This window comes from Crinia signifera, chromosome 7 (assembly GCF_055691185.1).
Source record: "Crinia signifera chromosome 7, ASM5569118v1, whole genome shotgun sequence".
NCBI classification, from domain to species: Eukaryota; Metazoa; Chordata; class Amphibia; order Anura; family Myobatrachidae; genus Crinia; species Crinia signifera.
Genome location: NC_139223.1, coordinates 108,073,080 through 108,096,970, shown reverse-complemented (window position 1 = coordinate 108,096,970; position 23,891 = coordinate 108,073,080). Strand labels below are relative to the sequence as shown.

General features: G+C 42.5%; 1 protein-coding gene across 2 annotated transcripts in view; it reads right to left on the bottom strand.

Moving 5' to 3' along the window:
* The window catches only part of ADCY5 (adenylate cyclase 5), a 411,020-nt gene that overhangs the window by 163,045 nt on the left and 224,084 nt on the right, over positions 1 to 23,891 (bottom strand). For both annotated transcript variants that reach the window (XM_083153598.1, XM_083153599.1), the window contains exons 2-3: positions 17,612 to 17,761; positions 7,114 to 7,235 (exon numbers count right to left, since the gene is read on the bottom strand). In XM_083153598.1, coding sequence (XP_083009724.1) covers positions 7,114 to 7,235; positions 17,612 to 17,761 — 272 coding nt within the window. The remainder of the gene's footprint in view (positions 1 to 7,113; positions 7,236 to 17,611; positions 17,762 to 23,891) is intronic.

Here is a 23,891-nt window from a genome sequence, read left to right as displayed (position 1 = left end):
CTGCTTTATTGTCACTGCTGAATTAAAGGGACCGGGCTGGTAGGCAGCTGTGGCACTACTAATCCCAGCTCACCAGGGAAGCTGTTAGGTGTCCGAGCACACTGACATTATTTGTATTATTATTATTGGAACACTGCCCCAAATTTACAGGTGCCTCCCCTTCTCCATCACTTGGCAATGCAGGTACTTAGCAGGAGAACTTTGGGGGCACTGAGATTTACTGCAATGTAGTCTTGGTGCCTAATTCTAAATAAAATAAGTATATAGTCAGCAGATTGTGTGTGTGTTTTTTTCCCTTTACCTAATGCAAAAAGCATAGTGGAATGGCTAATAAAATGCTGTAATAAATAGCCTCCATACCTCTACCATCTATCTCCCCTGACATTTTAGGCGTTACAGCAATGAATTGGGGGCATCGGTGTCAGGTGCCAGGTCCGGGCAGCAGCAGGACTCATCATCCGCGCTGATGCTGACTGCTTAGCTTACAGACGTGTCGCAGGGGACCAAGGTGGACGATGTGTATCGGGTAGCGGCGGAGGGGCTTCCGGATCAGTACGCGGATGGCCAAGTAGCAGTGGATCCAATCACTGCTGCAGAGGCATGGCTGCCAGACCGTGTTGGATGGCACCTGTGGCACAGGGTAAGCTCATTTCGGCGGTTCATCGGGGCGGTGTCCAGTGGAGCTTCAGTCAGTCAGAAGCCCCCTGCTCATCTGCCCGTGGCCCGTGTGCTGTGTGTGGGGCCCATTACACCTTTGTCAATGTTTATTGTGTCAATTTGACAAATCTTCATTTAGTTCCCTACAGTAACAGAACTGGAAATGGTAGAGTGGTCATGACAGGGGATTTTAATATCAACTTGGATTTCTACCACAATAGATGAAAACGTCATTCTCTTTTGAGGTCTGTTGCGCTAACTGGACTGCTTTGCAACTGGTTCTCACTCTGCATCTTTTATTTGATACTTGGGGCAGAATGTTGTGAGAGCACGGAAAAAGTCGCTCCAGCTAGGATGCTCGAATGACCAACTTTTTTACGGAACTCGCCCAATGTAATTGTGTTAGACTTTTATACTCAATAAGACCCTGATTTATTCGGACCAACTGGAAAGCAATGTATACAGTATAACAGTTGCAGGCCAGGAAGTAATGGGAGCCAAGTTAGCAAATCTCACACAAAAATAGCTCTATAAAGTCAGACATAAATAGAGTTGGTTTGTTTGAGTGAGTTATAATTGGCAATATTTAATTTAATTAAATAGTACATTTGTAATAAATAGAACTGTTAAAAATTATTTTAACCTTAAAAATACAAAATATACTTTGATTTGTTAAAATAGCTCATGTACTATACATGTAATTTTTCAGTTTTTTTTTTCCATTAAACACATGTTATGTATATCGGGGTGCTAACTATATACTGTATGTAATTGCGATTTTATCTGCATCCTGACACAGTATTTGCCAGCCAAACAGTGTAACATTAGTTGTTATGCAGATACAGTCACATACAATGATATGTGCCAAGTCTCTAATTGCGACTGTATCCAACCCACACTGTAGCCATCCTGCATTGTTATCTAGACCTGATTGCAAACCCAAGGTGGGCAATTATCAATCGACTGTGCAGTGTGCATTCATACGGATTGTAGCATGCATCCATTCAGCAAAAACATCTGAGTGCAAGCGTTTGTAAGTTGATTGACAGGAAGCCAGCATTTGGCAATGGTAACTGATTATTTTCTGGGTATGTCAGGAAAAATGCCTGGTGTGTGACATCAGTTCCGGCCTCGATTAGCCTGATTCTATCGCACAGGCGAAGTAGGTTCTGTGTTATGCACAGACTGCACACACTAGAAAAATCATTAATGGTAATTCCCCGATTGGCGTGATTTTGACAAGCCATTCACAGCACTACACAGGGAGGGTTTTCATTTTGGCGGGTGGTGGTTATCTGATCACAGGGCTCTGCAATTTCACAGAGCAGCAAACAGGTCTGAATAACTCCCTATATCCAACCCATACTACAGTATATCCAATCCACTCTGTATCCTGCACTGTATTCAACCCACACTGTATGAGACCCACACTATGGGGTTCTCGTAAAACTGCGAACTTTGCAGCTTTGCGAGCCAACTAAATGCTGCATGAACATCCGCCACCCCTCTCGCACGGTAATATCTCTGCACGCATGCAAATGGATGTTTTGCATAAACATCCAATCGCAGCCTTGCTCATGGGGCAGAAATCTTTCAATGGTTGCCGACCATCGAATAATTTCTAAAGCGTTCACAAATCTAAGTCAATCTCTGGTGACTCAGATTTGTGCCGCCCTTGTATGGGAAGAGGGCGGGCAGCTAACATCCGGTGATGTCAGCTGCCCACAACTGCGTCATGCTGGGCATTGCCATTGACATGACATTTGCCTGCCGCCCCACATCCCCCGCCCACACTGCTCCGTGCAAACGGGACGGCGTCTTGTTTAGTCACCGGCTTGTTCGCACAGTGCAGTTCGTTTGCAAACGGTCAGATCAGTCAGATTTTTTTCTTCACATTTTTGTAAAAAAAAAAAAAAGTGTTTTTTAAAAAATCGGAGACAAAATTAAACAGGGGTTCCCTGTTTATTTTTAAACCATATTTTGGGAACTGGTCCTGGTTCCCAAAATACGGGGGACAAAGTGAATAAAGGTCACCTGTGTTTTGTGAACCAGCACCAGGCCTAACCAGCCAACAGGGTAATGCCACAGCCTGGGGATACAATTTATGCAAGTCCCCCCCGGCCAAAGCATTAACCCCCTTCCAGAATTTACCTGCCCAGGCTGAAGCCTGGGGCTGTCTCCGATCCCCCTGGGCGGTGGGCACCGGGCTGATGGTGTAGAAATAGAAATAAACTATTGTGTATTGTTGGAGAACCATAAGTCTAAGCATATGGGGCATTAAAGGGCCTGCTGGTACTCATGCAACAGAACACATTGTTAAATAAACACACACACACCAGTAAAGTCAAAGTTTTTTTACATACTGAGCCCATTCGTACTGATACTTATCTTGACACGTAGGTAGGTCTCCTCCATCTGCTGGTCCTGAAGAAAATCCATCTGGGTACCTGTGGAAGGAATCCATACTCACCAGGGTCCTCCGGTGTAGATCACGTACTCTTCGTTCCATGTAGGCATTCAGGGCACTTGGCAAAATAAAAAAGTGCTAAATATTACAGGCCGCTTAGTAAACTAGGAATCACCATTCGAATTAATGCTTATTCCTAGTCGGATTCTTTCAATGGAGTATACATTCGTGTTCGTAAATATGAATACGAATGTGCCATGAATTATCCCTATAGATTGTAAGCTTGCAGCAGGGCTCTCCTACCTCCAAGTCTGTCTGTTGTTACCCAGTTTGTTTCATCGCTGTCTACCATTGTAAAGCGCAACGGAATCTGCAGCGCTATATAAGAAACTGTAAATAAATAAATAAATGAATACGAATTGCCGTATTTCCGGCATAGTAAATGCCGAAAATATGAATATGCTTAAAATAGGCGTATTTATTTATACGAATACACCTATTTTAGGCATATTTAAATTAGCAAATTTCCCCCACTGTTTTTTTAAAGAGGTTGGTGTTAACCCTATATCTACCATAAGGTGGATAGGTTGTTGGCATCCAGACTTCAGTCTAAAAATTTTCACAGCAATGTCCTTGCACTTAAATCTCACTTGGAAGATATATCCACAATTCTACTCATAACTGAAGAGTTTCATGCTAAGCTGGATATTCATCCTCCACATATAGCTCTCCACCTGCAGCAGACCCTATACAGACATTTTTGTACCCCTGCCATCTGACTAAACATTCTTCCTCTGATCTTAAACTGCTATGCACTAGGATTTAAGAGCGGGAGATCATGGACATGATGGAGGGCCTCAAGGCTAGAAAAGCTCCAGAACCTGTATCCTACTGAATAGTTTACTGGCGTGATGTTCGTTAACTCTTGAAGCCAGGACCAGTGGCAGCTGCATCCTTTGCCCTTCAAAGCCAGCCCCCTCCCATTGGCTATGTTCCAGGAATCTGGGGTCTTTGAAAGACAGTGACGTCGGGGGTACAGATCCGCTGGCCTTTTATGATACACACTCTCCATAAATTTGGTCTTGGCGATTCATTTTTACATGGTGCAAAAGCCCTATACTCAGCCACATCAACCAGGGACTCTGAAAATGATCCTTTCGTCCCCTTTTCCTATAGTGAATGACACCAGACAGGGGTATCCTTTGTCGCCATGGGATGACTTGTATGTTAATGGTAAAGAGGAATATAAAATATTCCTCTTTAATGATGATGTAAATACTGTACTATTGACTTCCTATCATCATCTCCCCATTTGTTTCTTCCAGAATCTGGCTGTGTATGGTTCCCTCTGAGGATATAAAATGAATCGCTCCAAGATTAAGTTTGGTATTCAATCCGTGCCAATTTTTCCAGTAGGAAAAATCATAATAATTAAAAAAAAAAAATTTGACACATTCATTCCAAGTGCCGATTTTTCAACTGATGGAAAAGTCGTGGATCGGAAAATTTCTCGGCAATCCACATGTCTTATTTGAAATGTGTCTGTTTTAGACTATTTTCCGCAGATGCAGATTTGTCAAAGAAAAAAGTCGAACCTGCATTGGCATGAAAAGCTGTCCAAAATCAACCGCATTGAATATGTAGGCAAAGATTTTTCAGATAGCTGAAAAAGACAATACTGAATACCATCCTGAATCACTCACATTACTACAGTACCTGCAGTTCTAGATCTCCTGCACCACAATTTTAACTTTATTTGGTGCATTTCTAAAATTAAATATTTGGGGATGTCCATTACTATTTTATATGAATCCTAATATGATGCGAACTTCCTAATTTTCTTAAAAGTATTACTCTACTCTACTGTGGTGAGAACTTATTTCTGGGTAGAATAATCATGATTAAGATGAATCTCTTGCTGCAACTACTCTCTATTAAAGTCCCAAGCATTAATCTGTCACAACAGCAGAGATGCTTTGTTCAGTTTAGTTGGACACCCACACCACCATGCAATAACTTTGTAACTCTGCGCTGTCATGCTGTTACCTGGCTTGCTATCTTCCATTGTTGCACAGTTTACATAGTAAAACATGGAACATAAACAATAGACACATTTCCAGCACTCCATCTGTACCATCTTATACAGTAAACCCTATGTCAGGGGAGCCCTGAGTCCTAATGCCTAACAAGGAAAGTATATATTTTCATGGAATCCACCTATGAACCAAGATGCCCATAATACTAGTAAAAAAAAAAAAAATCTATTGGGAGAACAGGTACCGCTACAAGTGGCACTGCCTCACCTGCCATAGACTTTTTACTCCATAGTTTTGACTATAAAAATTAATAGCATTATAAAAAGAAGAATTTGTTTACATATTGTTTGTATTTTTACATATTTTATAAATTCAAAACTCCGGCATATATGCTAGTATGACTGGAAAGGCTGTGCCTCACCCCACCGCACGCCACTGCTGGAACTGTGCCAGTTAAGTTAAAGAAGGGGGAGTGAGGCTGTGAGCAGGGTGCGCGGGGAGGGGGGGTAGTTGGGAGTCCCCCCAGCATGAAGGAATAGATGCTGTGCATCTATTCAGCGACGCAGAGGATTGAAAAGGGGCGTGACCCTGCAGGGCCATAATTTGCATATATCCCAATCTTAATTTGCATTGACCACACCCCCTTTTCACAGCAGGGGTCCCGTTTCATACACTGAAGAAGTTGGAAGGTATGTGGCTGTGCCGGTGCCTGCCCATCACTGCATAATGTGTGTGGGCTGTGGGGATGTGTGCACATGATGGGGAACTCTTTCAGTTGCCTGCAGCAGCAGAGCTACAGTGTTTGTGAGGACTGGAGTCTGGGACTATGTGTATAACTCCACCCATGACTCCGCCCAGCGTTATACACACAGTCACAAACTGACAGTTCTGGCTAAATATATAAGAGATGTTGCTGTGCAGAGAAAAAGGTAGATTTATAGTAGATTCCATACTCTGGACAAGACTTTAGGTGGTGATTCAAGTTGACTCGGAAGGGACCAAATTCATCCCATGTTTCGATGATGGGTCTGCGCATGCGCATATTTGTGCATGCGCAGACCCCCTCTGTGATGCCTTTAGTGATTATAAAACTCACTGAGGCATTTTCATGGGTAGGGGAGGGAGGGAGGGGGGCGGGCAGGGGCGGCTGGGTAAGAATGCCCAGTGTTTTATGGACATCCCCATGAAAACGCTGGGCGTTCCCCTGTGAATGCAGATGGGCTGATGCCTGCTTTCCGAAAGGGAGAGAAATAAAAGGCGGGGGGCAGGCGTTAAGCCACTTGCTACGCAGCGAATGACCTCTACTTAGGGAGCTGTCCTGAATCATCCTCTTAGTCTCTTATTTTATTCATTTTTTAAATTGTTTTCTATACGCAGTAGCAAAAAAATCACTCTAAATAGTGATCACTCAACTGTGTCGTCCTCGGAATCAAGTCCTAAGTTATCAAAATATTATAACCTCAGAAACATACACAGTGATGATTGGACAGAAGCAGGAGATATATTAATACAGGATTGGTTTGAAATCCCGACGGTCAGAACACTCATTTATTGTCCCTCTATGGGTGTTGTGGACACCCATAGAGTGACAAAGTGCCGGGATTTCGACCGCCGGGATACTAACTGCATCCCATTCATACATATACTTATTAGTAGATTTGTACACACAGTACAAGACAATTATAGAAGACACCAGAGATAGATTCATCGACATTGAATGTATAGGATAATAAAACAATGTAATTTTGGTACAGCTACATGGGTGGCAGCACAAAGATATATTCCTCTTATGCTGATACTCACTCCAGGAGTAGAGCTCAACAAATTCTCTACTACAGACCCCAGAATAGCCTCTGTCAGCTCATGATAACTCTTATACACTGCCCATTCCTAGCAAAGCCTCTGTCAGCTCATTAAAAACTTAGGGGTACATTTACTAAGATGAACTCACATCTTAGTAAATGTACCCCTTAGGTGCCAATCTGTCATCTCAGGTAGTGGTCATTCTCCTACCTCACATTGTCATGTTTCTGTATATAAATCTTGTGGAACATCATATCTTCTTGTTTGGCATTGATGTCAGCCTTCATCTCCATGGCTACATGGCGGGGCAAAACAGACAACAGGAGTCGTTCCTGCAAAGCAAAATAAAGTATTAATGATTGCAGTACAAAGCTGTAAAAGATGAAGTAGTTATCCGTACACTGTTAGATGCACAAATATGGATATATATAAACTGACAGTACTTTAAATGTTTTCCTCAAGCAGAAGTAAGTTTCTGTGTGCACTCGACAGCCAGAGTACTGTACTCCGAGAGAACAGGGAGAAACAGCTGTGTTATAATCAATAAGTACAGTAGGTGGCTGCAAAGATGTCTATTCATTGTCCAATGTGTAGTTCCAATTAGATCAATGTACCAGAGAATAAACACACAATTTAGTGTTATGCTTCTGGAAGATGTTCTGGTTTTGGGCGTGAACCCATAGCAGGGACTGCTGTTTAGAACGGGCACAGCAACTCCTACGCTGTCTCTGTTGACCACCTCTGATAGGTGTCTGAAACCTGCATGATCTAAGACTTCACCTATAATCGCCATGTTTGAAGGGGCGAGTTAGGCCCGCACCAACTCCAGTGCAACCAGGCCTTATGAGGTGACGAGGAATCAGCGAACTTCAGAGAAGATGGTCAAAAGATAAACTAACTACAAGGTCTTACCTGGGAGGACAACTATCTACTGGCAACTGGTCAGATAATGGGGACCAGAGCGACCCAGTCACAGACAACTGACACCAGACTAACAACAAACCATAATAAACACACAACCACAGATAACACAGCAAACCACAAAAAAAAAAAAAAAGAGTACCAGCTTACTCACAACGGCACCCAGAAGGGAGAAAGAGATACCCTCTGGGTGGCATGGCCAGAGTAATACCCTGGATAAGTCGCCAGGAAGATTTTCCCCTAAGAACCAAGGGACAGAGTTTCCTAAACAGCTAAAGGAAACAGAGGATAATAACAATCAAAAAGTCTGAGAAAAATGAATAGAGCCAGAACCAGCAGCTTGAGCAAGCAGACCAAATGCTGACTGACAAGACAGGAACAGGCTGGGTTATTACCATAAAGTGGAAAGTATCACAGACGAGGCAAGGCAGGCCCAGATCCCTTAAAAGGGATGGGCTGGCCCCATGCGCCATCCCCCCTCTCCGATTTGTGGACGGTGGTGCTAGGTGGCCAATAGTGGCATTTGGGAGGAAGAGCCACAGGATGTAAAAACACATCCTGCAGCTCTTCCTGACAGTTCACTGGTGTTGGGCGTTTGCATTTTTTTTGGTTTGCCAAGACCCTGGATGCCTATTTTGGAACAAAGAGGAACAGATTTACGCCAGAGGACCCTTGTAAGTATAAATTCCTTCCACAGGTACCCCTATGGATTTCTTCTGGACACAACGATGGACGGGTGACTACCTACGAGCTCAACGTAGGTAAGTATCTGTATAAGTGGGCTATGTATGTCATAATGATTTATTTTTCTTGTGCGTCAGTGTGTTTATTTACCTATTTGTATTGCTGTGGAACTACAAGTTCCAGTGGGCCCTTTAATGCCCTGCATGCTGGGACCTGCATGCAGATTACACTCATAGTTCCACAGAAATATACAATAGTTTAATTCTATTTTTTACACTTTTATCCCATATGCACAGGGGCATTGGGACAGCCTCAGGCTTCAACCCCCTTCATTAGGGGGGTCCCCAGGACCCCTGCCCAGGCTGACAGGTCAGGGGGTAATGTTTTGGCCACGGGACCTTATAAAATAAATGTACCCCGGCTGTGACATTACCCTGCTGGCTGGTTGGGCCTGGTGCGGGTTCTTAAAATACGGGGGACCCCTAGTCATTTTTTCCCCTGTATATTGGGTACCAGGATGCTGGTTTTAAAAAAGAATGGGAACCCTAATTGATTTTTCCTCTGATTTTTTAAAACCAGGACCGGTTACGGTCGTGGGGGGACCGCTTGCCGTTTGTTTTAAATATTCATTTCTTTTTTTTTGACTGATCCGTGCAGGCTTCTGCCAAATGCGCCAGGAAAATTAAGTGTATTTTCCTGGTGTATTTGGCTGGCAATTAACGTCCGTATAGCGCTAATTGCCGGTAAATAGCGGCAGTATTTTCAATACGGCCGCTTAGTAAATTAGGAATCACCATTCTTTTGAATGGTGATTCCTATTCGTATTCTATCGATGGCATATACATTCGTATTCGTAAATACAAATACGAATGTGCCATGAATACAAATGTGAAATAACGTATTTTCAGGATAGTAAATCCTGAAAATACAAATAAACAAAATCGTATTTTGTAGTACGAATACGTTTTTTTTTCCAGCCGGATTTGGCTTAGTAAATTTCCCCCAATGTTTCTTGTTATTAATTTTACACTTTTATTCCATTAGCCCAGTACCCACCACCCAGGAGCACCAGGGACAGCCCTGGGCCTTAAATCGGGGGTCCACATTCCCCCAGGGGCCCACACAAGGCTGACCAGCCACAGGTTAAGTTTGTATAAAATATTTGCCCCAGCTGTGGCATTAGCTGCTGGTTGTTTGAGAACAGTACTGGTTGCCCCTGTATTTCTGCAACCAGAATAATTTTTAATGAGCACGGGGCTGATTACTGTCGGGTGGGGAACTGCACGCCGTGTTTTTTTTTAATTAATGTATTTATTTTTTCTTTTTTTTTACACAGAGAAGCCTGCACAAATCTAACTGATCCATGGAGGCTTCGAGCCAATACGCCTAGAAAATGAGGAGTATTTTCCAGACCTATTTTCTGTACAATTACTGGCTGTATTAACATACGGCCTGATAGTAAATTTGGATTTACCATTCAAGTGAATGGTGAAATCCATTCATATTCTTTCGATGGTCTATTCATTCGTAAATCAAAATATGAATGAATATACCATTCGAAAAAGAATACCAACACCTGTATATTGGTCTTAATAAATTCAGAAAATAGGAATTTTAGCCGTATTTTAATACGAATGGCTAAGAAGAAAGGGATCCCTAGAAAATGATTCGATGCTTGTAAAAGCTGAAGGCCATTGAAAAATTGGGAAGACCGGCAGCGAGACATTTTGAGGTTGCAATTTTGTAACCACACTATTAACACCGAGCCACTTAAGAGAAGATCAAAATGTGTTCAGGACAGCTATTTATAGGGTCGCCATAAGTTAGCATCGATTTGACTGCATTTAACTACAACAAAATTATTCAACATTGACACAGTGGGGGGAATTTACTAAGCATACGAATACGAAAAATCGTATTCGTATTCTTAATACGAATGGATATGAATGCAAATGCCTGTTTTAGCCGTATGCAAATTCGTATTCCGGAGGAAAATTTACTAATCAGTCGTATTTGACTAATTCATATTTTCTGATGGCGTATCCATTCATATGTTTTCCGAAACAAATTTGTATTTTAAATACAAATTCATATTTTTAAATACAAATTTGTATTGGCAGCCTGCACGGCTTCACTGCAGGCTTCACTGTGTAACGAAAAATAATAATAATAAAAAACGGCGTGGGGTCCCCCCCACCCCCACAGCTATAACCAGCACAAGGCTCAAAGAGCCGGACCTGGTTTTAAAAAAATCAAGAACAATTTTGCATAGGGTTTAAAACCAGCGCCAGGGCCGAGTTTGGTTCCCAAAATACGGGGGGGGGCAAAATGAATAGGGTTCCCATGTACTTGAAGAACCAGCCCCAGGCCCAACCAGCCAGCAGGGTAATGTCACAGCCAGGGGACACTTATTATATAAGGCAAGAAGAAAGAACATGTGCTGCGCTCAATATAAATAAACAAATTTATTGTGTAATAATCTATTCAATTAATAAGAATATAATTCATACGTTCTGCATATAAACAATGTAAAAACAATATAAAAACAACAACACTGGGACCTGAATATGGGCAAATAAATCAAAGGTTAACCTGCTCTGGACAGTCCAAACTCCCAAGGTGAAGTCCTGATTGTAATTCACTTGGGGCCAATGGAGGCAAAGGCAAGATTGTAAGACCAATGGGGGTATCCCTGTATATAGGATTGATGGTAAGTTCCAGGATGATCTTCACCAGGGTGCGGTGTGCTTGGATTTTGACCAAAGGTGCCGCTGGAGGTGTCCTGTTGGCTTTTAAGGGTATACCAAACCAAGGGTCAACGGTGGTATGTAATTACCACTGGAAGGAGTGGCAATGCTCCAATGGGGGGAAGGATGGTGGAAGTTGTCCAGAATATTCAGCAGGAAAGGATGGTGTCCAGTACGGGTACCAGACTGATCACCAACGCGTTTCGCTGTCTCTTGGGGCAGCTTTATCAAGGTGACTGTTATGTGGCTGAGGCTGGGTTTAAATACCCTCACTAATTAGAATGAGTGACCTCATGGGAAATCCCAGCAATACAATTTACATAAAAACACAGTATAAAAACACAATATAAGAGCTCGGAGACAGACCTTGGGCAAATAATACATAATATCAATATAACATATCCAAGTTTCTTTACATATAGATATGGAGATTAATGCAAAACAAAAAATATATAAATAAAAACAGGCACATTGACCCCTGAACCGGAAGTAGACTAAGTGGTTCCGGGTTTTGGAAATATGCATATGTACACAACAGGTGACCAGAATAAATATACCTGTAATCGATCTGATACACAGACTCTATGGTAGTGAAAATAGCTCTGTAAATAAGTGGCGCTTATGAGAACACATTTATAGCTATATAGATCCGGCAATTGAACAGCTTTATTCACCTGGTGCAGAGTCCCGGAAGTTGGGTTCATGCGCAGTAGCAGTAACGAATATATATATATCCAATCAGGTTGGGGATGTGAATCGACGTGGTCTTAGCATCACGTCCGTCATGTGGAACGCAAATGCGGAAGTCGCAAATATCTAAGCAATATGATCTAAAGATGAGTCTCTAGGTGGAGGATCACCCCACCCGCTGGACCACAAGTGTGGGATGATAATACCACCAAATTGTACTACAAACAATGATGCAAGGATTTCCGCGTGTCACCAAATGGTGACACGCACCGTCACTTCCGCTTTGCGTCACTTGACGTAAAAGGGTATTATTACATCTGTACCAGATCGGCATTCAGGTTATCTCCCCTCCCACCCTTGGACCACACATTGTAGGAGAGTCACCACATAATAATAATACCCTGTATTAACATAACTAATGTGGGATTAGTTCCGGATATGTGGCTTTTAAAAAAAACTAAAAAGTTCAGATATGTCAGGAAAATCAAAAGCAACTCTCTACAGCATTACAGAAGAAACCTATAGACATTACTTTTAAAGATAATATTCTAATATTTTAATTAAGGATTTTTGTGTCATTACTTCAATAAAGAACCATAGAAAAAACTTTTGGTATTAAATCCATTGTTATATATATTAGATTAATAGAAGCAGAAAAATTGTGATGATAACAAAGGGGAGAAAAAAAAGGGGGGGGGGGGGTTGGAAGTGAAGGTCTAGGGGGTAGGGAAAGGAAAAACACACTGACAGGGGGAGGGGGAAGGGGGGGAGTGGAGTTTGTGGGTGGGGATTATAGATGGGGATCATTAGAGCACTGTGTTTAGCTCAAGGGACTCGTTGAGACCCTTGGGAAAAAGGCAATCCAATATAAAAATCCAATAGATTTCTTGTCGACAGAGGGTCCTGAACATGTCACCTCCTCGTTTGGTGACCTCAATACATTCAAGACCTACTACCCCCAAGTCCTTGGGATCACCATCATGGTGTTCAGTGTCGTGGCGGGAGACACTATGCAAACAATTCTTCTTAATGATATTTCTTCGGTGTTCAAGAAAACGAATCCGAAGTGGTCTTGTGGTTCTCCCAACATACTTGAGGCTACAGCCACAAGTTAGAAGATAAATTACATAAATGGTGTCACAATTAATGAATCCTTTAACAGGTTTAAATGTATCATCCACTTTAATCTCTAATGTCCTATTCATAATATGTTTACATGTGATACAAGTACCACGACCACAACGGAAGCACCCGAGCGCCTTTTGGATTTAGCCAAGTATTAGATGTTGTGTGATTAGGATTAGATATAGGTTCTCTCAGGGCGCTAGGGGCCAATAAAGATGTAAGGGACTTGTTCTTCCTAAAAATAAAGGAAGGTCTAGGGGGTAATATGCCAGACAATACTGGATCTTGCTGCAAAATATTGTAGTTTTTTTTAACTATGATTATATAAAGGTCCCGCGGCCAAAACATTAACCCTACCGACCAGTCAGCCTGGGCAGGGGTCCTGGGGGAGTAGTGTGGTGCTGTCCCCGGTACCCCTGGGCTGTGGATACCGGGCTGATAAATGGTGTAAAAATTTGAAAAAACATTGGGTTTTGCTGTGAAACTATGAGTCCCAGCAAGCCTGGAATGCATACTGGGACTTGGAGTACCAAAAGTTCCAGCATGCAGCCCATTAATGGGTAAAACCAATAGTTAAATAAAATCACACTGACACATGAAATATAAAGTTTTATTACATACATAGCCCACACATACTGATATTTACCTATCTTGAGCCCGTAGGTAGGTCCCCGCCCATTGGTCCTGGGCTCCGATGTCCTGGGGTTAAGGTCCGGTGTCTGGGTACGGAGTCTGAAGAAATCCTGTGGGGTACCTGTGGGAGCAAATTATACTCACGAAGCTCCTCCTCCTCTGTCCTCTTCGTTCCCTGGGACTTGGCAAAATAACAAACCGAGAACGCGAACCACCGGACTGACAAGGAGCCACACACTGGGGGGAAATTTACTAAGAATACGTATACGAAAAATCAAATCCATTTCTTAATACGATTGAATACGACTGGTATAGTCGTATTTTCATTCGTATTACGGAGGATACAGTCGTATTTGAATGATATGCATTATCTGATGGCGCATTGATTAGAATTTTTTCCGATATGAATTCGTATTTTAAAATATGAATTCATATTTTAAATACAAACTTGTATTTTAAAATACAAATTCGTATTGGCTTCAGATCCATGCAGGCTTCATGGTAATAATGAAAAAAAAAAGGTGTGGGGTCCCCCCCCCCCACAACCACAACCAGCACCAGGCTCAAAGAGCCGGGCCTGGTTTTAAAAATCAGAAAAAAAACATTAAAATAGGGGTTCCCTGATTTTTTAAAACCAGCCCCAGGGCCAGGGCTGGATCCCAAAATACGGGGGACAAAATGAGTAGGTGTCCCCTGTATTTTGAAAACCAGCCCCAGGCCCAACCAGCCAGCAGGGTAATGCCACAGCCGGAGGGAGACTTTTTATTCAAAGCATTCATCCCTATTGACCAGTCAGCCTGGGCAGGTGTCCTAGGGAGGTGGGGACCCCACCAATAAAGAGGGCCCCCCCCCCTCCAGAACTTTTTCTGCCCAGGCTGAAGCCTGGTGGTGTCCCTGGTGCCTCTGGGCGGTGGGTACCAGGCTGATAAATGTGTCAAAATAGAAAAAACTATTGTGTATTGCTGTGGCACTACAAGTCCCAGCAAGCCTCCCCCGCATGCAGGGACTTGGAGAACCACGTCCCAGCATGCAGGGCAATAAAGGGCCTGCTGGGACTAATAATGCCCCAGCAGTACAAATAGTTAAATAAAAACACACACATACAATTAGTACATTTCCCCCGCTGTCTTTGTTTACATCGTGCGGCTCCGCACCCCCAAATAGTACCATTGGCCGGCTTGCATCGCTTAGCGGCCAATCAGGAGCCACTAGGCCGCAAGTCAGCCAATAACACTACTCAGGGGGTGGAGCAGCATGATGTACACAAAGACATCGTGCGGCTCCTGCTCAATCAGGTGGTTCGCGTTATTAGTTTGATATTTTCCCTGATTTTTTAAAACCAGGCCCGGCTCTTTGAGCCTGGTGCTGGTTACAGCCGTGGGGGGAAGGATGGGGGGGGGGCACCCACGCTGTTTTTTACATTTCTTTCTTTCTTTTTCTTTTTTTTACACAGTGATATCCAGGTATGCAGCTCCCCTTCTTTACCAGAGTATCACTCCGGACAAGCTGTTTTGTGAAGATTTTGCTGCAGCCAAATAGGAGTCTATCACGCCGCCCTTTCACTTGTGTAGTAGCGGTGGTTAGCGGAGACGGCTAGGATTACAGATTAAAGCCAAATATGATAGGAAATGGAAGTCTATTTTCCTAGGTATTTGGCCGGCAATTACGGCCATTTACCGCTAATTAACAAATTAGGAATCACCATTCTTTTAAATGGTGATTTCTTATCGTATTAGGTCGATATGACGAATACGAAATGTGTAAAAAATAGGTGTAGTTCTGTATATGAATACACCTATTTTTTACGACTTTGCTTTAGTAAAATTCCCCCAGTGTTTCATTCAACATTGACATAGTGGGCCAAATGTAATAGGGGGCGAAATGTAATAGGGTGCGATTTTTTTCGAAAGAAAAAAATCGCACCAAATCGCACCTTTAAAAAATCGCGTTTTTTGCTGCAAATTCGCATATGTAATGAGATGCGAATTTGCGGCAAAAAAGTGCGATATGTTGCGATTTCGGGTGATTTTTAAGTCCTGAAAATGTGCGATTTTCAGTCATGAAAATCGGCACATTTTCAGTACTGTACGGTGTGTTGAAAAAAAAAAGAAAAAAGAAAAATAACGGTGTGCGGCCCCCCCTCCTAAGCATAACCAGCCCCGGGCTCAAAAAGCCGGTGCTGGTATCATAAAATCAGAGGGACAAACAAATTGGGGTTCCCTTGATTTAATGAAACCAGCACCAGGCTCAAGGTCCAGCGCTGGTTCCCAAAATGTGGCTGGTCAGCATGGGCAGGGGTCCTGGGGAAGTGGGGACCCCCCCCAATGAAGGGGTCCCCCCCTCCAGGACTTACCAGCCCATGCTGAAAGTCCGGGGCTGTCCCCGATGCCCCTGGGCGGTGGGCATCGGGCTGTTGAAAAGTGTAAAAAAAAGAATAAAAACTATTGTCTTATACTGTAGAACTATGAGTCCCAGCAAGCCTACCCCGCATGCTGGAACTTGGAGAACCACAAGTCCCAGCATGCGGGGCATTAAAGGGCCCGCTGGCACTTGTAGTTCCACAGTACAAAAAATAGTTAAATAAAACACACTGACACCCTGAAAAATAAAAGTTTAATACATACATAACACACACATACTGATACTTACCTACTTTGAGCCCATAGGTCGGTCCCTGGATCCTGGGCCCGGAGCTCCAGGGCTGAAGAGTCCGGTTCCAGGGCCTTGGTCCTGGTTCCGGGGCAGATCCGGGGCTCCAGGGCTGAAGAGTCCGGTTCCGGGGCCTTGGTCCTGGTTCCGGGGCTGGTCCAGGGTCCTGGGCTCCAGGGCTGATGTCTCCGGGGTCCAGGATCCGAAGTAGTCCAAAAGGGGTACCTAAGGAAGGAAATCCTACTCACCTGATCCCCGGCGACGACCTCGGCATCTTCTCCTAGCGGCCAATCAGGAGCCGAGAAAGTCGAATTTGACACTGTTTCAAATCCCGGAGTGCCGTGCAGAGGAGCTTCTTTACAGCACCCCACCGAGATATACAGATCACAGCAGGAGCACCCGGGTCGCTGATTTTCTTTTCAGCGAGTGCCAGGTCGCAGCACACACACACACATATATATATATATATATATATATATATATATATATATATATATATATATATATATATATATATATAGAGCATACATTGATGCTATGTTGGGATCCCTGCGCTGGAACACCTAGGAAGGCACCTACCATATACCTCGACTTGGGAGTGCTACCACACACCAGCTACTGATATATATATCCCCTAATGATGCCACTAGCAATAACTTTTACCAAAAGCCTTTTGCTTTTTAGAACTGTATTCCATTAAAAGAAGCGCCCATCAATCAATTATGTGTGTTTTGCATTGTTAATTGTACTAGACCACTGTTATTAGGAGACTAAAACTGAAATAGGCTGGAGATTATGGTATGGCTGAGAGACATTTTATATTGTAGTGAGTGCCAATAGATGATGGTAGAGACACCTGATTGGTAGTGTTAGACACACCCAATGAGCGGTGTTAGACATACACAATAGGTGGTGCTAGACACACCCCTTTGATGGTGCACCCCTCATAAAATGTGCTGTATATGCCTAGGATGGAAGTAGCAGAGTGCACTAACAGGATATCACCACCTTTGGTGTCCCACTCAGCCCTTAAAGAATTAGGAGCAGTGACTAATTGAAACTTTTTCACTTTGAATGCATAAAATTGAAATTTTTGTCTAAAACAATAATAAAAAAATATTCAATCGTCATTTGTAAACAAAGTGTTGGAACCTTCATCTACAAATGACCAGAATGAATATATACATTATAACACAGCTTCTGTCCATTCAATATGATACAATGTAATGAGTTTGACAGGCAAAAACGCCAGGTCTTACCTGCTGCTGGTTCTCCCTCTGGGAATGGAGTCGAGCCTGGATGCACTCTCTGGTCTCCTGGAACGCTTGCCTCTGCGACACTTCTGCTGGATAGTGTGTACAAATACCAACCATGTTCGTGCACAGGAAGATCAGAACGTTGGATGCTACCTGAATATAAATAAATAAATATGGAAAGTGAGGCTTTCAGCTTGTGAATAAGCACATTATTATTATTATGGTAATAATAATAATTAATACGTTAGTGGTTACACCCTTCATTTGTTAACATTTATCTTTCAGTATTATTATTATTATTGTAGCCGTAATAATAATAATAATAATAATAATAATAATAATAATAATAATAATAAAAAATGAGTGGTTAAAGCCCTCATTCTTTCAACATTTCAAGCCAAGTGATATTTTTTCATTTAAGATTTCAACATTTAAAACTCATGTAAACAATTTCTACATCTATTCATACATGAAAAAAACAGATGGCACATGTGGGATGGACTTTCACAAAAATATAATAACATCTACCTTAATATTGTGCTTCAATAAACCACCATACAAAAAAATTCGGCAAAGTCAAATATTAAAATAGGACAACAGAATTTAAAAGTCACTAGCAACAGCAGTGGTGAGATTTCCAAGCGTCAATAGCTACAAAAAAACCACTCAATATTTAGGTCTGGTGCAGTGCTTAAAGTGGTCCTGTAGAGGTGGTGGAACTCATTTCCCCTGCCACTGACCCCTCTCCCCCATTAGGCAGAACCCAGCCAGTGCTAGGCTTTTTAGCACCCCTGCAAACTATACATTTGGGTCTCACCTCCCATACTTATATAATATAAATTTACAGCAGTCTCACAAGAGAGATAATTCTTTGGTATTGAATATTGGGATGGAAAACCAGCCCATACATAAAAAATCATACACCTGGACCTGGGGGAACATAGTGGTGCACACACTGTGGCCTTGGTGGACATGTAAACAGACATATTGTGATAGGGTGACGTACAGTGATGACATAGTGACGCCTGGGGGGGACATAGGGGTTGGTTCAGGATCGCTTGCAGCATTCTGAGATAGGCCCCAGCTCCAAAGCTAATGGAGGGGTGGGGGTGGATGGGGGTGAAACCAGGGTCCACTCATGGGAATGCTCAGCATTTTATGGGGGTCCCCATGAAAATGCTGGGCGTTCCCATGGGTACGCGGGCAGTCCAATGCTGGGGTTGTGTGGCTGGTGTCACAGGATGTCAGCAGCACACCCAGTCTTCATAGCGCTCACAAATAAAATGCAATATACACTGACATCTGTTTGCAAAGGCAGAAGAAATCATTCGATGGATGGCGACCATCTAATGCTTTTGCCTGCTATAGGAGGCATGTGAGGGAATGTGTACCCTTGTATTCGGTGGGGCAGAGGGGTGGCGTCTCAGGCGCTGTTGAATGATTTACTCCTCACTTCGGAAATAAAAGTCAGTAAAAACTGACTTTTATTTCATTTGCAATTTGCCAAAGGTGGGCACTAAAATCATGTGACATCAGCCACACCCGGCAGGCATTGGCCAGCCTGTGTTTACATGGGCATTTTCATGTGGACATCCTATGGTCCTGCACCGTCTCCACCACTCATCCCTCCCTCCCCACTGGCATGTAACTTGCCAAAGCCATTTGTTGCTGGGGTCCGTACATGTGCAAATATGCACTTACGCAGACCCCCAACGGGGCTGAATTCGTCCCATTATGAGTGTTGCTGAATTAGGCCCTTCATTTCTCAACCCTCCCTCTCATCCAAGCCACCAGCCACTATACATGCACAAGATCTTGATTCCTACTTCAGGGACAAGATTGACAAGATCCAAGATGAATTGAATTGGATCTACTCAATTCCCTACATGAATCCTCTGACACATTAACTTTATTTGATCCCACAAAAAAGGATGAAGTATCTGCACTTTTTTCTTCCTCCCACTTTACTAACTCTCCTCTTGACCTTATACCCTCACAAATAAGTAAATCTTTGTCTCCTGTGCTCATACCAACCTTAACTAAAACCTGTAACCACTCTTTCTCTACCGGTATATTTCCTTCATTGTTCAAACGCGCAGTTATTACTTCGATTCTGAATAAACATAATTCTGACCCAAGTTCTCTCTCAAACTACCATCCCATCTCTCAGCTTCCATGCATCTCCAAACTACTTGAAAGACTTTCCTACACTCGCCTCACACACTTTCTTAACTCAAACAACTTATTGGACCCACTTGAGTCAGGCTTTCATCCCCAACACTCCACAGAAACAGCACTGACTAAAGTTGTGAATCTGGTCACTATTCACTACTTATTCTTCTAGACCTCTCTGCTGCTTTTGACACTGTTAACCATTCACTTCTCATACAAACACTACAATCCATAGGTGTTAAAGACACAGCCCTATGTGTCATTCTTGACTCCGAACTGTCCTTTGTTCCCCACATTCAATCTGTCTCGAAATAATGGCACATGCATCTAAAAAACATATTCAAAATACGCCCTTACCTTACACAAGACACTGCTAAAACTGTGCTCCATACTCTCATCATCTCACACATTGATAATGCAATAGTCTCCTTATTGGCCTTCCTCAATACAGACTCTCACCACCACAATCCGTCATGAATGCAGCTGCATGGCTAAACTTCCTAGCCAGGTATTCACCTTCCATAAATATAATCGGTCATTCACTTCATTGGTTAACTGTATTCTACTGTATTCAATACAAAATACTTTTGCTTACACACAAGGCCATACACCAAAGTACACCAACTTACATCTCTTCTCTTATCTCAAAATATCTTCCAACCTGACCTCTTTGCTCCTCACAAGATCTACGTCTCTCATCCACACTCATTACTCACTCTTATTGCCAATTACAGGACTTACTTCGGGCTGCACCCACTCTGTAGAAAGCACTTCCACGCACAATAAGACCTCTCCTTCAGTCCCCAAACCTACAAGCATTCCCTAAAAACTCACCTCTTCAGGCAAGCTTATCAAATTTCAGAACCAGACACTTAACCTTCATATACTGTACTGTTCCTATCCAATCACATCCCCACTGTACAAGCCACACATATCCTCTCTTTCTTTTTCACATTTCCATCCTCCTGACCCCTGGCCAAACTGCTGCGTCACCGTATCATACAACACACCAGGAACCTTAGCATTCTGGTGGAATGTATAAAATAAAGAATATCTATCCTTGTTTATCAATGCCTATTTCCCTATAGATTGTAAGCTGGCGAGCAGGCCCCTCATACCTTTGACTGTCTGTAAATACCCAGTTCGTTCTGTCACTGTCTCCTATTGTAAAGTGCAACGGAATATGCTGCACCACTGTATATAAGAAACTGTTAAAAAAAATACATAATAGACTGCAGCCTAATAAGCCTATTTATAAATCACACACTGCTGAGTACCAATAAATAAGGGGAGCCATACCCAACCTTTGGTCAGAGCATGACACCCTCCCCCCCCCCCCCCCCGCCCCCAACACTGAGCCACCTGCAAGGCTAAAACTAGTTTTTAAATGTAGACAAGTATGGTGAACCTTTCCAATATTAACCTGGGGCTGAAAGAGTTAAGTGTCCCCTGTTATGTTACTGACAGGCAAGTTACAACATAGGACAAGGACTGATTAGCTGCTTCTGTCTGACCCCATTGAATTAATCAGTGCACACTGCAGAAACTCTAAACTTTTGGTGTGATTTGCACTTTTGTTGCTAAGGAAACAGGGCTTCCTGTCAGTGCTACCCTAATATGGCTACCTCTCCCTGGGAGACAGTAGGACTCATTTCCCTTGTCGACTTTGTAGCAGAATATTGCATAACGCATACCTGGATATCCCACCTGCACCTCACAGCCTGGAAAATGCAGTGTACAAAGTACCTATTGAACTTCCAACATTTTATCAGACAATAAAGCACTTTCTGCCCACTCAAGTGTACTGTATTTAAACTCTGCAACACTTCTGCAGATATTAATAGAGTGAAACACACAGAGTTATTGATAATGTGTCTTCATTCTTAGGGAGAAAAAAAAAACACTTGTTATATATATTCTCAGACATGAGAAACAGGCACTGCTTATGATGATGGGGCAGATTAGTCCACAGAGGCTCCTGAGGCACCTTCAGTCAGATTCCTGCAAAACACTGCAGTCAGAAATTGTTCCGTCAGATATTCCTGAATAAAAGATTACCAGACATAACACTTTCCTCATGTTTTATGGACTACACAACTGAAAACACCAGCCATATGAGTGAGACCATGTGAAAAATGACAGACAAGTTTACCAAGAGATAATAGCTCGCAATCTAATCATGGCCCATACTCTGTGTGGGATTTCCTATGTTACAAATTGATTTTTTTTTCTTATCACTTCATAATTTACAGGAATATAAACGTACTGAAGTCCAGCCCACACAGAGGATTAAAAAAAGAAAAAGAAAAGTAAAGCAATATATGAAGAGAACTGATGTCAGATTGTGTTTTACATGTATAAGGTCCGGAAATGTAAATTTGTTGTATCATGCCATTATAGTGTGTGTGTACAGTAGCTGACTATAATGATATTGATTTCTGGTGCTGGTCTTTGATATTTATTGAAGAGCCCCTTATCAACATATGGAACAGCAATAGCCTTAATGTAGGTGGTGTTACTAGATCACAATAGATAATACAGAAATCAGGGATGTGCACAAGACACTTTTCGTGTTTTGGTTTTGGATCTGGATTGGTTTTGCCAAAACTACCCTTTCAGGTTTTGGATCTGGATTTTTTTTTGGCTTCATGTCATCAAGGTTATTCATAAATGGTACCATTGATGGTGACCATCAATGTATAACCCACAGGTGGTGATCCCTAGTCCCAATATTCTCCAAATTGTGTCATCATAGCCCCGTCCCTGCTATCAGATGCCTGTTTTATGGCACTGTATAGCAGGGGCGGAGCCATGGTGACACATTCATGCATCCCCCAAAGCTGAGTGCACATTTATACCAGCCATGCCTTCCTCCGCTCACCACGCTGTGGGGGGGAGGGAAGTAACAGTATGTCTAAGGATGTGCTCCTCTCCAGACATCCTGGAACTCCACAATACTGTATGTACATATATGCCACCAGACCTGCAACTGTGCTGCTCCCTCAGCCTTGCACCCAGGGCACAGTAGCAACATTTATGGTTGGATCTAAAATCTTTTAACACTTGAAAGCCTGAAGGGGTCATTTTGACCCCTTTGCAATGAAAAACTGCATTTCAGCAATTTTGTTTCCTGCTAATATGATTTTTTTGTACTTTTCATAACTAAATGTCACAAACAAGCCACCTAAATTTCTTATGTTTAGGGTTAATATTTGGGAAACTATTTCAAGGTATATCTAGAAAGACTGAAGGGTCAAAATGACCCCTGAGTTGTTTTGCGTATAAATTCCTTTAAAATGACGTATGCGTGCCTACTTAAATTGTAGGCTAACAGGTTAAAATAGGTTCTCTTTTTCTTTTTTTTTTCTTTTCAGCAGTTGCAAAGTGAGGGTCTGTGAGTCCTATCTTGAAGTTCCTTGCATTCACAGTTTGATGTGAAAATGTCCAGGTTCCATGGTTTGACAGATAAGCAACTAAAATGTCTTAAAAATATAGATGAAGAAGACTCAGGAGGAGAAGATGATGCAGCAGCAGCAGTACAAGCAAATTTGGACACTGAAGATATACAGTCTAATTCAGAGAGTGGTGTTTCATACATACCTGAGGAATCTGAAGCCAGTGAAAGCTATGAGACTGACACTGATGACAAGTAGTCTGGAACAGATCAAGTATGTACTAGCACACCTTAACCTCAGGGAAGGAGTCTAGAGAGAGGTAGAGGTCAGTCACAAATTCTACAACCTTCTCCAGCTCAATTTCAAGGAAGAGGTTGTGGTAGAAAGTCATATGTGCCACCTGCAGTTGGGAAGAAGTACACTGCATCTGACAAACAGAGTGGGATGTTATTTGGATTGGACATGCTCCAGGAAGATTATATCAACAAAATGTGCTTTGAGAAAATCGTGGTACGACGCCTTATTCCAAACGAATAAATTCAGATGATAGTTTGGCTAGTGCGTAGCGCATATTGATAGAAGAACCAATGCTGTGTCATATAAAAATTTGTACAAAGACAGAAGCCCAAAGACAACTTAATAATACAGGTAATACATGGACTATTTATTTGGAAGAATTGGATGCATTCATTGGGTTTACATGAGAATTATGTGTG